The sequence below is a fragment of the Lissotriton helveticus genome, chromosome 5_1 (assembly GCF_964261635.1).
Source record: "Lissotriton helveticus chromosome 5_1, aLisHel1.1, whole genome shotgun sequence".
In the NCBI taxonomy this organism is placed as follows: domain Eukaryota; kingdom Metazoa; phylum Chordata; class Amphibia; order Caudata; family Salamandridae; genus Lissotriton; species Lissotriton helveticus.
The window spans coordinates 2078900934-2078918856 of NC_136065.1; the positions used below are offsets into that span (position 1 = coordinate 2078900934).

At 46.5% G+C, this 17923-nt stretch overlaps 1 protein-coding gene across 2 annotated transcripts in view; it reads right to left on the minus strand.

Moving 5' to 3' along the window:
- Nucleotides 1-15359, minus strand: part of LOC144756325 (suppressor APC domain-containing protein 1-like) — a 284640-nt gene extending 269281 nt beyond the window's left edge. For both annotated transcript variants that reach the window (XM_078646037.1, XM_078646036.1), the window contains exon 1: nt 13500-15359. In XM_078646037.1, coding sequence (XP_078502163.1) covers nt 13500-13941 — 442 coding nt within the window. In that variant the 5' untranslated portion in view covers nt 13942-15359. The remainder of the gene's footprint in view (nt 1-13499) is intronic.
- Nucleotides 15360-17923: the final 2564 nt, after the last annotated feature.

A 17923-nucleotide genomic window follows, 5' to 3' on the forward strand; every position in this document is an offset into this window, starting at 1 on the left:
TAGTTCAAGTTAGAGACCATAAATAGTGATCTCGTGAAAAAAAGTGCGTTTTTCTTTTTTGAAAAAACCTGTGAAAAGACAGGGAAACAAAGAACAGGAAGGGGTCACACACTGGGGTAGACAGATTGGATTATACCACATATAACACATACGTTCATGGTCAGTAGCACAATCGTAACATCCACATGTGGAGTCATGCCAGCATGTCAATATCGTGAATAGAACATATCTATTGCGTGGATGGCAACAGAACTACAGTGATAAGTTGCCGGGTAGTGCCTTTCAATCGAAGGGCAGGCGCCAAAATGAGGGGTGTCGAGATGGTTTTGGCGTCTGGAATATGTGAAAATCAGGGGTCGGTAAATGGGAGGGTGACCTATTAGCGTGCTGCGATGTGAACGGCTGCCAAACATTTGTGAGCAGTCGTGCAAAAAAACCGTCTCAATTGCATGGAGGCGGCTAGTTTTTTTGTGCTTACGCTTAGAAGCGGAACTATCGCTTCATGGGCACCAGCGTTACCAAGTTGACAGGAATCCGTCTACTGTAGGTAGAAAAACATGTATCTAGTGTCAGCTCTGTGATCACTGAGCGCTGACAATCGAATATTGCCTCAAGAGAAAATGCGGTCAATCATTACCGCATTACGATCCATCAAGTGTACTTACTTGTCGCTTCTGCTCATCAGACCGAAAAACCTACTTGGTTCTTGCTCGGCGTGCCCCGTGGAGTGTCTCCGGTACCTGAATGCTGCCGGTAATGTGAGCACTTCCTAGTTGGGCGTGGCCGGGTCACGTGTGTTAAGCACGTGGTCCAGTGATAGCCATTCACGGTGTTTTGGTTAACATAGTTAAAGGACTACACTTGCCCAAAAGAGTCATTGTGTACATCGCTATGGTAACGATGTATTTAGATCTCGGGCGAGCAGCGCTTTGTGAGCGCATAGACAGTTTGAACTGAGGCATAATTCTAGGGTATTTTTAGCGTTTGTGGGGACACAAACACAAAATCAGATTGGGACATAATTACAAGGTATTATTTTACAGAGAATACTGAGAATACTTTAGGACAGAAAAAGCGGGCAGGATTGCCGCTTTTTTGATTTTGAATTAAAACAGAAACGGGCACATAATAATTCAGTGCGGTGGAGTCTGGATTCTGATGAACCCTCTTATGTCAACACATTATTCCACGGTATATTGTCGTTTAAACCGGTTTTATGCGTGGAAAGTCTGTAGACCCACCTCTGTTCCTTTTCAAATAAACGTTTGTTCAGCAGTGTGACCTATGGACAAAAAATGTTCAGTGAGCTTTGTATTTGTCTTCCTGCACCTGATGGTCCCAATCTGATTTTGTGTTTGTGTCCCCACAAACGCTAAAAATACCCTAGAATTATGCCTCAGTTCAAACTGTCTATGCGCTCACAAAGCGCTGCTCGCCCGAGATCTAAATACATCGTTACCATAGCGATGTACACAATGACTCTTTTTGGCAAGTGTAGTCCTTTAACTATGTTAACCAAAACACCGTGAATGGCTATCACTGGACCACGTGCTTAACACACGTGACCCGGCCACGCCCAACTAGGAAGTGCTCACATTACCGGCAGCATTCAGGTACCGGAGACACTCCACGGGGCACGCCGAGCAAGAACCAAGTAGGTTTTTCGGTCTGATGAGCAGAAGCGACAAGTAAGTACACTTGATGGATCGTAATGCGGTAATGATTGACCGCATTTTCTCTTGAGGCAATATTCGATTGTCAGCGCTCAGTGATCACAGAGCTGACACTAGATACATGTTTTTCTACCTACAGGAGACGGATTCCTGTCAACTTGGTAACGCTGGTGCCCATGAAGCGATAGTTCCGCTTCTAAGCGTAAGCACTAAAAAACTAGCCGCCTCCATGCAATTGAGACGTTTTTTTTGCACGACTGCTCACAAATGTTTGGCAGCCGTTCACATCGCAGCACGCTAATAGGTCACCCTCCCATTTACCGACCCCTGATTTTCACATATTCCAGACGCCAAAACCATCTCGACACCCCTCATTTTGGCGCCTGCCCTTCGATTGAAAGGCACTACCCGGCAACTTATCACTGTAGTTCTGTTGCCATCCACGCAATAGATATGTTCTATTCACGATATTGACATGCTGGCATGACTCCACATGTGGATGTTACGATTGTGCTACTGACCATGAACGTATGTGTTATATGTGGTATAATCCAATCTGTCTACCCCAGTGTGTGACCCCTTCCTGTTCTTTGTTTCCCTGTCTTTTCACAGGTTTTTTCAAAAAAGAAAAACGCACTTTTTTTCACGAGATCACTATTTATGGTCTCTAACTTGAACTAGGGCAGGACGCTCCTTAGCGTGGGCGGACCACCCAGTTCAAATCACCACGGTCCTGACGAAAACCCTTGAATCCATATATGGGTTGAAACATGTAGACCTTTTTAAACAATAGTTTTGTATATTCACATTCACATAGCACACTTTCGCTATTTTTATATATTTTAAATACGACTTTTGACACCAAAGCCTTCCTAATTAGGCAAAGATGCCACACTTTAATTTTACCAAGGGTTCAAGCACTCAAGAATAAAATACTTGAAGTGAGTAGTGTTGGCCCTTTTTAAACACAATTTTGATAGTCTTGAACACATAAAAACGAAACCAGCTCCACTGTAATCAGGTGTCGCAGCACACCCTGTAGGCACTCGGCCTATGGGGTGGGACCCCGATGATGAAGCATGTCACCAACCAGGTTGGTGAGTGAGGGGTCTTCTATAAGGATATGTATTATCCAGCAACAGGTTGGGGCAAAATGTGCTGACCAGAGCACTTGTGCTCATTGTTAGAGAGTTATTTCTCTCTACCCACGAGGGGTTACTCCTCTATTGTTTTTTCATTGTATCCATAATCTCATGATATTGGGAGACTTTAATGTTCACCCCTGTGGGGATGTTCTCTTGAAAAGTATTTTGGATTTGCATTGCCCGCGGTTAGAGAGTTTGCATTTGGAACATACGACAGAGGGGGAACTTTTTAATGATCTACTTAATGACTTAGATCTATCAATGACCATGGGACTGATGGACCCTACAAAGCGCTTTGAGATTCCATCCTTCAAGGGGCATGGCAGGGGAACCTTTATTGATTATGTATTAATAACTCTGCCAATGCAATCCTTTGTAGATTCCTTCGTTATTGAATATAGTGAATTCAGTGATCACAATCCACTTACTGTTCACCTGAGGGGTCCTTGGAATGCCAAAGTAGATATAAGTCTCAGTACCGGTAGGGTAAGTACATCTGATGGGAGACGTCGTCTCAAATGGTCTAATATTACCCCAGATCTGTTGTATAAAGATATTAAATCTCTTTGTGCAGATGAAATTTTGGTTTGCACACAAGAAGGTCCACAACCGAGGAAGGTTCTTGAAGCCTATCAAAGTTTGTTGATTAAAGTGACAACGTTACTGTCAGTTCCAGCAAAGAAGTCAGAATTCATGGGACCAAAATGGTTCAATCGGGATTGCTCTAAAGCAGCCAGAAACTTAAGGTTAGCACTAGCAGCTAAACCAAGAATAAAGGAGACAGTTCAATTGTGCCGCAAGCAATATAAATCTACCATTACTAAACATAAGGAAGGCCTCAGAGAGGAGGCTTGGAGAGAGATTCTGGACCCTTCTACTCTGAGGTGTAGTTCCAGATTCTGGGCGTTAATGTAGAAACCTTTCCTGGTCCAGGTACCGGGTGATGGCCTGGAATGTTATATACCAAAGGAGGAATGGGAATCTCACTTCAAGAAATTGTATTGTAGCCCGGTGGAAGAGAGGATTATTCCAGCCCCGAGTGACAATGTTAAGACTCCGCATGCTCCGCAAGATCTTCCGATGGATCCCGACCGAAACCAGGAAGACGGTCACCCAGGCCCTCGTCACCAGCCGACTGGACTACGGAAACACCCTCTACGCCGGAACCACAGCCAAGCTACAGAAGAGACTCCAACGCATCCAGAACGCCTCCGCCCGCCTCATCCTGGACATCCCCCGACGCAGCCACATCTCCGGCCACCTGAGGGACCTGCACTGGCTCCCCGTCAACAAGAGGATCACGTTCAGGCTCCTCACCCACGCACACAAGTCTCTCCACGACTGGGCCCCAAGTACCTCAACGACCGCCTGACCTTCTACACGCCCACGCGCGAGCTACGGTCTGCTAGCCTCGCCCTCGCCGCCATACCACGCATCCGAAGAACTACCGCCGGAGGCAGATCCTTCTCCTACCTGGCAGCCAAGACATGGAACTCCCTCCCCATCCACCTTCGGCTGACCCAGGACCACCTCGCCTTCAGGAGACAACTCAAGACCTGGCTGTTCGAGCAGTAGCGGACCTTGATAGCGTGTTGCAGAATGTACAGTCCGACTGCCCTAGAGTTGGTAGGCGGGGGATTCCTGTGCTTTTATACGCAGATGATGCGGTTTTAATTTCGAGAACCGAGAGGGGCCTTCAAGCTTTATTAAATGCTTTCAAACTGTTCATGACGGATAGAGATCTTATGATCAACAACTCAAAATCATATGTCATGCAGGTTGGCCAACAACCAAAAAGGATCTTCTCATTTAAACTTGAGGGTGTAGTGATCCCTATAACAAAGACATTTTCATACCCTGGGGTCCTTTTTGACTCCAAGCTTAATTGGGGTCCTCATCTGGTAAAAAAGAAAGAGGAATTGGTCAGGGTTAACGCCTCCATCTTCAATTTCGCGTCGAAATTGGGTAAAAAACCTACCAGTGCCATGCTTAAACTCTATAATGCGAAATCGGTAGCAACTGCTACTTATGGCAGTGAAATCTGGGGGTACACTGACGGTGGGCAGCTGCAGATCGCTGAAAATTTCTTTCTGAAAAGCATTTTGAGTGTCCCAGCAGGTACTGCGAACCTATCAGTACATGAAGAGCTAGGGATGCCATATTTAGGTGACATTTTTTCCCTACGCCCTTTAACTTGCTGGCTCCAACTGTGGTTAAATCAGGATATTCCACTAACTCACCTGATTCTGAGCGATTATCTGAACCAGGACAATGCAATGGCTTCGCCTTGGTTAAAGCATGTGAAATCTTGCTTTGTCAAGCTTGGCCGTTTGGATTTGTTCGGACAACCTAGCAGGATTGTTAAGGGGGACCTGCAGGTAATCAAACGGGACTTCCTCTTGGATAGAAATACCCAGAGGGAAGAAGTTGAACTTCGGAAACAAAGTGTAAGAAAGTTTGTTATGCTGAAAACATGTGATACTGCAGAGCCATATTTGATGGGTACACTGACCACCCATGAAAAGTTCCTGTTAACCAGGTTCAGGTTAAATGTATTTCATCATCTGCTGATCAAACCTAAAACTGATGTTTTTAACAAATTGGCAGCTCCCTGTGGCTGCGACGGAGAGTCTCCACAGGACATGCTGCATTTTATATTTTTATGTAGATTTTATGAATACCCACGCAGGTGCTATCTGGTCTCTCTTTTAAAAAGACTTAATTTTACACAGATCAGACCGGCCCTAATGTACTTACAGCTTTTGCATTATGACAGTATCCTCCATATTACTGAATTTTTAAAACTGACTGTTAGGATAAGAAATTGCCTGGACATGTAATGGCCTTAGGAGATGTATGCATTAGTCACTTTTCTTACATTGTAAAGCTGTTATTGCACTTTCTTACTTTGGCACTTTGACTGATATATGTTTACAATGAATGTGTTTTAAGATGTTTTTAATGTATATGTACTTTTATGGTTTGTGTAAAACCGAATAAAGTTTATTGATTTGATTTGATTGGCCCCAATAAAGCACACATGGCCGGAGGGATGGGCACAGTCCCAAAACATCATAAAGTCAGATGCCACACGAAGTTAAGAACACATAGTCAATCAGGACATAGCACACACAGTACACGCAGTGATCACTTGTCCCTCATGACGGACATCTGGACACGTTACCCCCAGCCCCATTGCGTTCTTGCAAGGTCAAGGCCCATCTGCCTTTGTTATCAGGGGCCCTATTTATGACTCTGCAGACAAGGTCCGAATTATTTTACCAAACAAGGATTGCATTAAATATTTTTATGATACCCAAAAACTGTACAAAGACACATTTATTGTACTTGATACTGTCCTGAGACCCGCTTCTGTAACGGTGCCCCTAGCCGAACTGTTAAACCAAACCAACTGTTCCTCTTTTGCCAAACGCCTCTTGTGTTTCGTTTTCTCAAGGTAAATTCTTATTCAAACAACCACCGTTCAAACAGATTCAATTTGGTACCTTGAACGGCCAATTTTGGGATCTGCTTAGTGAATGTGATGAGATTTCCGTGATATTGGGTTTTGGGATGTCTGAAAGGGAACAGAATCCTGATTCCTTGGGCACTAGATCACAAATTCAATATTAGAACAAAGGAAGCAGGGGTTAGGAACCAGTTTCCTGGTAGCCCCGATTACTCTAGTTGTCTGAAGGACTCTTGTCTGAGTTTATTAGGAGAATGATAGCCCAAAGAGTGGTCTGGGGATGCTGGGAGAGCACAACACAAACAAACACAGCGATCATTGGCTTTGCCACAGTGGGTCGAAGCCATCACCAGACCACTGAGTGAATGTGCTACGATACCGTGTTATCAACTGATTCATTGATTTGAAGATTTCCAGATTTTCAGATCCACCCAATTCCGTCCTATTTAAAAAAGAACAGCTACAAATAGAGCATTTGCCCGACGAGCGAAGTCTTTGCTGTTTTATTATACGGTAAAGAGGGGGTTTAGGACGCCAGCTTTGTCCCTGTGTTACTGGGTTCCGCGCTTGGGTCCCCCATACTACCTGTCGGGGGTGTCTCTTTCCTCGAACCGCGCCGACACTCTCGCTGACGCACAAATCCCCCGGATTATCCCGTTTCCGCCGGGCCTGGAATAGCAGCGGCTCAGGGCGGCGGCCACGGGCGCGGGATTACCGGACAATGAGCGGGCCGATCCGGGGCACGGCGGGGGCAGGGGCAGGGGGGCGCGCGGGGGGCTGGGGGGGTGAGATACACAGGGCGGGGATACAACGGAGCGCCGGCCAGACATAGGGGGGCTTTAGAGAGCCACGTGGAGGGCAGGTGAGTCAGGGGGGAGAGGGCAGGGACGCTGGTGCTTATACTACTGAGCAAGGACACAGCCAGATCCTTCAAGGGTCGGGACAGGACGAGGCAGGGCGCAGACAGGATTATCTGACATTAAGTACTGTGTCCGAGCTTTCTAGGAGGCAGGCCGGGTGCCAGACTCCTGCCGTCACTCCTTTGCTCTCTACCCTTTAGTCTTTCCATCCCTTCTACCTTCACCCCTTTTCTTATCTTTCGCTTTCATTCCATCTCTTTTCTCCTCTTCTCTCTTCTTTTTTAACTTCTGTTTTATCTCCTTAGACTCCAGCCCATTCCTCTCTTTCATTTTTTCCTTCTTTGCTGTGTCCACTCTTACAGTCTGATCTTTTCTACCTTGCCTAGCTTCATATTTTTTATCTCTTATACCTAGACCCTCTCTGAAGTCCTTACATCTCTCTATTTCCCCTCTCTCTCCCTTTTATTTATTCAGGAAAAGAAAGAAAGAACAGAGAAAGTGGCAACCCGCAATCACTAGAGAGATAGTAGATAGAGAGAGAGAAAAGGGGGGGTGGCGTGGGCAGAAGACAAAGAGGGGTGGGCAAGAAAGAGAGAAAGAGAGGAGGGGAAGAGAGAGAGTGGGTGAATGCAGTGAGTGAATGAATGACTGCAATGAGAGAAAGAATGAAGCCTGAATGAACGTGAGTGCAGTGAGTGAGCTAACGAGTGCTGAGAGTCAGTGACCTAATGAGTGAGTGCCTGCCTGCAGTGTGCTGCAAAGACCACAGGATAGAGAACAACTGGCCACATTTAAATGATACACACTCGTTCGGCAGCCTCGCTGGGCCTTACAAAGTCACAGGTATCTGGGTTCGCAGATCACACGGTGTGTGCTTTAAGAGCCGAAATCTTAGATTGCTGTTAGAGACCTGGGGCCTCATTTATGAAAAGTGACGCATCGCTGCGAGAAAACAGCGATGCGTCACTTTTCATTGGGCCTCCTTGTGACACCAATGATGCGTCATATTTTCAATATGACGCATCATTGCGCAAGGACTTACAGATACGTCAGTATTTCTGACGTATCTGTAAGCGCAAAAGTGATGCATTGCTGGAGTGTGTCACAAAAGTGACGCAACTCCAGCAATGCGTCCTTTCACATGGGGAAAGCTCCATGTGAAAGGGCTTGCGTCAGTATTACGCCTGCTGTGAAGCAGGCGCAAGATTTTGACGCAACAGCGTCCTAAAAGTGACGCAGTGATATCTCATAGATTTCACTGCGTCACTATTACGAGGCTTTTTGCGGGGGAACGCCCCCTCTGCATACATTATACCTGGCGCAGGTATAATGTAGCGCAGGGGTTTACAAAGTGACGCATCTGCTTAGATGCGTCACTTTGTAAATAGTGCGCAACAGGAGGCATGTTTTACGCTGCCGATGTGTCACAAAAAGTGACGCACCGGCGGCGTAAAAGTGACGCACGGCCTCATAAATGAGGCCCTAAGACCACGACCACTGAAAAGCAAACGAGTCCTGTGGAGAGCTTTGGCGAGGAAGTGAAAGATGATAGCCTCCTATGGGTAAAGTGGGAACGTGTTTATAGTGGGGCATGTCATGGCCTCCCCTCACCCCACATCATGAGATTATTACACACTTCCAATCCTTTCGGATTATCTGAAGCAAAATCCTTTAGGGAAGCCATTCCCTGCATAGTTATCTGAAGCCATACTGAAATCCTTTTGAGAACCCAGTCACCAGTTGAGACACCTTGCAGTTATAGGCCACAGCTCAGTCTGTGATAGGGATATACCTCCACACACACCCCAACCCCACCCATCCTAAAATGTGGGAAATACACAGATGTTTGAGCATGCAATAACTTGATGTGGCTGAAAAGGCGCTGGGAGAGAGCTAAAACGGGAGATACATCCAATGTAAAGGGTGGAGAGTGATAACCCGAAGAGAGGGGTACCAGGAACTGAGAGAGAAAAAGAAAGAAAGACAGAAAGGGAAAGAGAGCAAGAGATAGAGAGACCAACAGAGGGCGTGAGAGAGAGAGAGACGAAGAAAGATTGGAGAGAGACATAGAGAGAGAATAGTCGAACAAAGACAGTGATAGGCTGTGAAGGATGTAAAGACAGAAAAGTAGAGAGACCAAGAAAGTAAGATGGCGAGGGTGTAAGAAAAAGAGAGAAAGAGGAGCGAGAGACTGAGATACAGAGAGACTGAGTGCGAGAGAGAGAAGCAATCTGTTAAAGAAAAGGCGAGAGACTGTGAGGCATATGTATAAGCCCCTATCGCCACCACAACGTCACTTTTACAGATGTTGTGGTGGTGAAAGGAGCTGCGTCTTATGTACAAGACAGCATTAAACCCCTTGCCGTGGCTTAATGCTGCCTTTTTCCATGTGTGCTGCTTTGTGCAGCACACATGGAAAAAGCAAAATGCCATGGTCTGTTTAGGTACAGGAAGGTGCCCCTTCCTGTACACAAAACAACTTTTTTTTAAATGGCACTTTGTCACTTTCATGTGTGCTGCATGATGCAGCACACATGAAAGTGACAGAATGGCATTTTAGGATTGTATATGTGAAAGAAGGGACACCTTCCTGAACGTAAACAATCCTCCCCTGCACGCAGACACCGTTGCACTATGGTGTCAGGGTGCCTGCGTTCGCGCTAAGTGGCTAAACTTAGCACCATCACAAGGCAAAACGCAAGGCTGCACCACATTCTTGTAAATATGGTGCAGCCTTGTGTTTCTGAAGTGGCAGAGAGAGGCGTTAAGCCAGGCAGGGTAAAGCCTCTCTCCGCCACTTCATTGTACATATGGCTGTAAGAGTCACAGAGACCAAGGGCACAAGAGAGAGGCCGAGTGAGATAGACTTAGAGAGCAGGGGAGAAGGGGAGAAAGAGAGAAAACACGATTGACACGGATAGAGATGGAGGCACACAGCAGCAGTACAAAATGGAGAAGATGGGGGAGAGAAGTCATTATAATCACAGGAAGAATGAGCGAAAGAGAAACAACAAGACAGAGTGAAAGAACGGGGTATAAAGAGAAGGAAAAGATGGACAGGATGGAATGAGACAGCAGAAGAAGAGGTGAGCCAGATGGACGGGTAGAGGAGGGAGAGACAGGCTCATGCGAAGAGGGAGAGGTACAGCAGGAAGAACTGAGAAAGATAGACGCTGAGAAGGGAAGGAAAATACAGGAAGCACTGAGAGACAAGAGTAGGAATGCGAGGTGAATACCCTGGCAGGTAGGCCAGAGAAGAGGTGAGTTACGTATGAGTGAGGTAAATGGATCCGCATTACATGCAGACCACCAGTTGAGTGTGTTTGTGCACGGATGGAATTTATAGCACTATCTCAACCACCACTAAAGCCTCACTATTTACCTTGCTACACACATTCCATCACATTACCACATCAGTACTACACACCTGATGTGCTTTACCGTCACACCATTACACTGTCAATGACTTGTCATTAGCTCCTTAACCACTAACCCAACGCCTATCCCCTACTCCAACTCACAGACCTAACTCCTAGTCCTTAAACTAACCATTAACCCAACCACTTACCTAACTCTTACTTCTAGGTCCTAACACTAGCTATATTCCTAAGCACTAACCCCAACTCCAAGACCTAACTCTAACCTAAACCGTAATCCCTACCCCAAACTCTAACTCCTAAGCCTTACTATACCCACTAACTCAACCTCTACAGTTTACTTAACTCTTACATCTACACCATAATCATAATCCTGGCTCTATCCTTAAGCCCTAACCAAAACTCCTGGATATGCTCACTCTAATCTTAACCTTAACCATGACACTACCTCCTAGCTCTAACTTCTAGACCTACCTCCTAACCCTTACAGTAACTACGTACCCAACCTCTAACCCCAACCCCTGAACCAACATCTTATCCCTAACCACTAGTCCAACACCTAGATCTAACTCCTAATCATAACGACTAAATCAACACAGAACTAAACTTCCAGACCTAACTCTTATCCCTAACCACTAACCGAATAACTACTCCAATTTCTATACCTAGCAGACAGTTAACCCTAACCACTAACCAACTAACCTTAACTCCAGCCCTTTCCCTTATGACTAACTCTAACACAAGTCACTAACACTTACCATGAATGTTAAATGGCTATGTCCAATGATTACACTGTAAATGAAGGTGATGATGAACCTGTGACTTTGCCAAGGAATGACAGTAGAAATATGAAGCTGTAAGGGGGACATTTAAGGTATACTCTAACGTATACATCCAATAGCTAGCTAGCCGTTGTCCTGCAACTCTTCAAACCTTTGGCTTCCTATAAAAATATATGTTTAAATAATCAAAATCAAATGCCTGGCACTGGTCACATGCTTATTTCAATAAAACAATTGATTAAGAAATAAACAATTTACCACCTTGCTGATAATGTGTTATGTTATTTCACTGCTGTAATCCCATTGGTATTATGAATGACGAGGAGGCATTGCACCATGAAGTCCCCTAAATCCTGACCCTTTCCCTTCGTAAAGAATAAGTCCCATCCCCCTTTTTATCGGTCAGCCCTTCTCGCTACCAGGTACCTATAAATGTATAACCTATCTCTTTGGTATGCACTTATAACGCCACACTTGTAATACTTTGCTTGTAATAATACACCTGCAATACAGTTTAGGTTCAACTAACCACTACACTTGTAATGCTTCTCTTGTTATACTTCACTTATAACACCTACTCCTGTAATATTTCACTTTTAATACTTCACTTATAACACCTACTCCTGTAATATTTCACTTTTAATACTTCACTTATAACACCTACCCCTGGAATACTGCACTTGTAATACACCCATGCTTGTAATACTTCACTTGTAATACTTCACTTATAACACCACACTTGTAATACTTTGCTTATAATAATACACCTGCAAACAGAACAATTCATGGACAGAATGCAGAACAATGTCATACATTCACACCAGTACAGAGATCTGGGCCTAAATCCATCGTTTTTTAGCTCACCATGCCATTGCAGTTTGAACCCAGCCATATGCAAATCAGTCTTGACCCTGTGCCTCATGGGAACAGTCTATACAGAACTGCCAGTGCAAGGGTATCTGCGTGCAGGGGAGGATTGGTTATGTGTAGGAAGGTGATCCTTCCTGCACATAAACACTCCGAAAATGCCATTTTGTAACTTTCATGTGTGCTGCTTGATCACGAGACGAAACGCGTTGGCTAAAAGAGAATTACATGTATTTTTGGATTTTTATTGTCTGGATCAAATAATAAAGAACTCATTCCGATCATAAGGGGAGTCCGGACCTGTTCATTATAAAATTCCTCTTCGGACTGACTCAACATAAAAAGACTTATATTTCCTTGATGGGTGCTGATTCCGAAAATTTATTTTCTGTATTTTGGGCGTGTGCTCAATAGGGAGTAAAAAGGGTTGTACTCTCTGGTTTCTAAGGCACCATCACAAGACCGCCAGCCACTTATATTAACAAGTGCAGTTCTTTTGCCTCGACCCGTTTGTGCTATTTCAAAGTTACAAGATGGCATTTTTTTTAAAGTTTGTTCATGTACAGGAAGGGGCACCTTCCTGTACCTAAACAGACCATGGCATTTTGCTTTTTCCATGTGTGCTGCACAAGACAGCACACATGGAAAAAGCAAAAACGAGGAGAAATAATGCATTTCTCCTTGTTTCGCCAACTTAAAACCAGGATTCTCCTGGTCTTAATTTTGGCGCTGCCTCCTGTGTACGCCACCCTTGTACATAGGGGGCAGCATCAAATACAATGGGTGTTGCAGTGGAACGCCCACCAAAACAGGCACTGCATGCCCCTTTCACGCTAAACAAAGCGTGAAAGAGTGCCTTATGTACAAGACAGCGTTAAGCCACTTTAAGTGGCTTAACGCTGCCTTGTACATAGGGCAAGGCCCCTATCGCCACGGGAACATGACAAAAAGTGACATTCCAGTAGTAATAGGGGCTTGTACACATGCCCCTCAGAGTGTTTGATGCGTTTTCGGTTCGCTGGCTACCCAGCACTGACTTCTTTCTTGGGTCCCCTCTCTCTGCTGCTAGCCACCCTAGCAGTGAAATTCCCAGAGTAAACTATTTCTATTGCTACTACTGGGCACATCCTAAACTGGAATCCATCTTTTACTTAAATATTCAGTGTGTTGTTACTCAACGGTACTTATGTTACCAACATAGAGTGAAAGGGTCATTAAAACAATTACTCAAAGAGACCTGCAGGTCCCACACAGGCACATATATCAGTGAACCAGACCCTTAGCAGATCTTAGAGCTATTTTCAACAACAAACAGAAGAGGCTTACGGTGTGGGCTGGCGGTCTTATGGTGAACTCCCACCTCTCTCTTCTCCATCCAGCGGTCACTTTCCTGGATGTGTGGGGGGCAGGATGGAGAGCAGGCCTGGCCCCCCCTCTCTTCATCATGGAGAAGGGCAATCCTGAGCCCTGCCACTAGGCGAGGAAAGCTCAGGTACCCCCCACAAGGGGCAGCCACCTGCCTCAAGGAGTCCAGGACAACAGGTAGAAGCAGAGCATCACCACCACCTTCTTTGGCTTGAGGCCACTCGTTGCCGCCCCGCCGCCCCCAGCGGCTCTCGATCTCAGACAGGTGCACTGACCCCGTCCTCTGGTCATCCAGGATGTTGAAGAGAGTGCGGAGGCTGCGGACAAAGGCCCGGGACATAGGGGAAGTCCGGCGGCCTGGGTTAAGGTCCTCGCGCTTAGGAGAGAGTGTTACAGCGGTCATGGTTGATGGTCTTTTGCTGTCCTTTAGCTTCTCTTCTCTAATGTGAAACTGGTCTCTGAGGAGGACCAGGAAAAGCAACCAACACGTGCATTTTCTTTGTTGTTTTGGGGAGGTATTGTTAGGAAGTTCTTGCACCACTTTTCTTTTGGGGTATACGTGCTGCAGAGCAACAGATGTCCAGATGGTTCCAATTCGACAGTGGTGGATGCTATAGAAAGTGGGCTATCCTATTGGTCATGTCATGGACAAGCGCTTTAGAATAGAGGTTGTCCTAGGCAAGCCCTCATGGGTGGGTGCACCAGAAGACACAAAGTCCTTTCGGCTCTTCTTTGCTGAATGTTTAAGATGATGAGATTTCTTGTTGGTCTGACTGACTAGATGCTAGGAAAGACAAAATGTTCCACTGCCTTTGTGACCACTTGATGTTGTAGGAAACATGCTGTCCCACTGGCTTTCCCTTGGGTGGGTGCACCCGCACATGTAGCGTCCTGTGGAGTCTTCAGTAGCTGGCGCACTAAAAGACAAGATGTCCCACTGGTTCTGTCATGAACCAGTACTTTAGAAGATAAGATGACCTGGCTATACTTCCTTTACAGGGTGCAGCAGAAGACATAATGCCCTATTGAGTCCTTAGTGCCTGATCCCCTAGAAGGCATGATTTCCCATTGGCTCTGCGATGGATCAGTGCTTAGGAAGACAAAATGCCCTATGGATTCCTTAGTGCCTGATCCCTTAGAAGGTGTGATGTCCCATTGGCTCTGTGATGGATCAGTGCTTAAGAAGACAAGATGTCCTAGTCGTTCGTCCTTGGCAGGGTGCAATAGAAGAAGTAACGTCCTTGTGGTTCTTTGTTGCTCAGTACGTACGAAGGCGAATGTTTTGTAGGCCCCTCATTCACTGGGTTCAAGGGAAGACAAAATGCTCCAACACGCCCTCGATGGCTGGGTTCTATGGAACACAGAGTGATATAAATGCTCCTTTGTGACTGGGTGCAAGAGATAATATGTTCTGTTGTCTCTTTGTTCCTTGGGAGTTATATAAAACACGAAGTCCCAATCTCTCTACGATCGAGTCATATAGAAGAGTGAATCTCGGCCAAGTTCAGCGCATCCGTTGGGTGGTGTTGAATAGTGGTTACCCCGACTGGTAGAGCATCAGTTCGGTTTATAGAAGAATGGTTGTTGGCTGGGTGCTGTAGAAGAGTGGCTGCCCCCAGTTGGCAGAGCATCAGTCGGTAGTTATAGAAGAATGGATATCAGCCGGTCGTGTACAAGAGTGCCTGCCCCAGTTGGCAGAGCATTGGCTGGACGCTGTAGAAAAGTGGCTGCCCCTGGCTGACAGAGCATCCGTTGGGTGCTGCAGAAGAGTGGATGCCCCAGGTGGCTGTGCATCAGTTCGGTGTTATAGAAGGGTGGATGTTGTCTCTGTGCTGTAGAAGAGTGGCTGCCTCCAGTTGGCAGAGCATTGGTTGGGTGTTATAGAAGGGTGGATGTTGGTGCGTTGCTGTAGAAGAGTCGCTGCCCCCATGTGGGCAGAGCATTGACTGGGTGCTGTAGAAGAGTCGCTGCCTCCAGTTGGCAGAGCATTGGTTGGGAGCTGCAGAAGAGTGGCTGCCCTCTGTTGTTAGCACATCAACTGGGTGTTATAGAAGAATGGATATATGGCGGGTCCTGTTGAAGAGGGGATGCCCTGATTGGCCGCGCGTGGGTTGGGTGCTGTAGAAGAGTGGAGACCCCAGTGGGCTGTGCATTGGTTGGGTGTTTTAGAAGGGTGGATGTTGGCACGGTGCTGTAGAAGAGTCGCTGCCTCCAGTTGGCAGAGCATTGGTTGGGTGCTGCAGAAGAGTCGCTGCCCTCTGTTGGCAGCACATCAGTTGGCTGTAATAGAAGAATGGATACCTGCTGGGTGCTGTAGAGGAGTTGCTGCCCTCAGTTGGCAGAGCATCGGTTGTGAGGGTCAGAGAGTGAATGCCCCGGTAGTCAGTGCGTCGGCTGAGTGCTGTGGAGAGTGAATGCCCCGGTAGTCAGTGCCTCGCCTGGGTGTCCCAGGAGACCGGACGCCCGGCTGAGAGCGCCTCGTCGCCGGTGCAGTGGTAGGATGGACGCCGGCCGTGCAGCACACGGGAGTGACAGCCCCGGACGGCTCTGCCTCGGCGCCGGCTGACAGCTCCGGAGAACGAGTGATCCGTCCCGCAGATGACCCGCCCTCCCGCCCGCACAGGCGCCCGCTCGGGTTAAGGGGCTCGGAGAGGATTTAATCCTCCTGGCGAGTAATCACAGGGGCGGCCTCTGGGGCTGCGGGGCTGGTGTGTGCACTTTGAAAACCTTTCCCTAGGTGGTGATGGAACAAAAGAAGTTTATCTGCCCTCGCTGCCCCTTATGTCCGGCCCGATCCGGCCCTGCACAGCCTAAGAGAGATGTGCACAGAAATGAATTCATTCTCTGTAATGACACCAGTGCCAAGCGTTCCTGTTCTGCTTCATTGCATCTTCAACCTTCCTTGTATTGCCTGTTTGTTCATCGTTTGTTTTTCAGACACTCTTTTCATTGCATTCATCGTTCGACCCCCCCCCCCCCCCCCCCACTGCTCTCTACACAATGTCTGCAAAATCTACAAAAACATACCCACGCGTCGCTCCCGCCTGCGGGCCACGGGGGAGGCATCTGTTCGTGTGTCCTTTGTTCCCCCCTTCCCTGATTTATTCACCCCCCCCATTGTTTCCTTTTCAACTTCAACGCCGAAATCTTGGTTCCAACATATATTGGTGATTGCTGGCTTCTGTGCGCCCCAAAACCGGACTTGTTTTACAAATATCACTAGACGCTTTGCAGCACTAGCAAACTTACAATCACGATAGTCGATAATATTTGTTCTTCCCGCCTCAGAAGGGTACAATGCTCATGTTCCACTCCAGAGTAAACACGGATTAGTGCCGCACGGATGTTAACCAATTTAGCTTTCCTAGGATTCAAGCCGGCGGCAAGGGTTGCACACACATCTCTGCAGAAGGCACATTAACACTTTAAGCCTTCTAAGCGGGGCCTAACACTTTGACTTGCAGATTATAAGTACATCTCCAAATCCGCATTAACAAACTGAGTTTGTGACAAGCAGATTCGGCCCCAGTCTCCGAGGAAGGCGCTTAACCCTTAGCATCCTTGTCAGGTTTCCCGTGACTGCAATTTACACGCCCACACACATATATTTCACTGCAGCACTTGTATTAACCCGCTGAGTTACTAAAACCCATTACCTGAAACATATCTCTACAGAAGACACATTAACCCGCTGACATGTTTTACCAGCAGCTCGGATATCTCTGTTGCACAAACTCACAACTCAGTTTTGGAAGGATTCTATCATGTGACTATCAGGTTACACACATATCTCCGCAGCAGGCATTTTAACCCACTGAGCTAGTTCACCAGGATTCGATCCTATATGGGTTCTATAATAAACACACAACACAACCTGTGGACAGTATTTTAAGCAGATATTTATCTGCAGCATTTTTCACCTGCTGTTTCTGACTTTCCTTCCCTCATTCCTGAACCAGAAGTGTAACAGACTACCACAGGCACATACCACCCGAGGGAAAGTCTTCTTCTTGACCTATTTGTTGGCATATTTCAAATGTAAGGTGCAGCAGAATTCCAGACTCCAACTTTTTTGGCACCAGAAAGGAAGCACAGTAGATCCCTTTGTTCCTCTGCAACTTGAGAAACTTCTCAGTAACTTTCATGTTTAATAACTTGGAGAAATGAATGGTGAAGAATGGGAGCTGATTTTATATCCAGACTTGACAATATTCACGGGCCAAACAACTCTTTTGATGCTCAGCCAAGTGGTCCCTCCACCAGGTGCTGGACACCGTAAGCAGAGAAGGGGAGTCATTGCTTGCTATGACTTTCCAACTATCACACAAGGCTGCTGTGTATTTTTGGATTTTTGAAATTTCTGTTCCTGGAAAAAAAATGCTTTT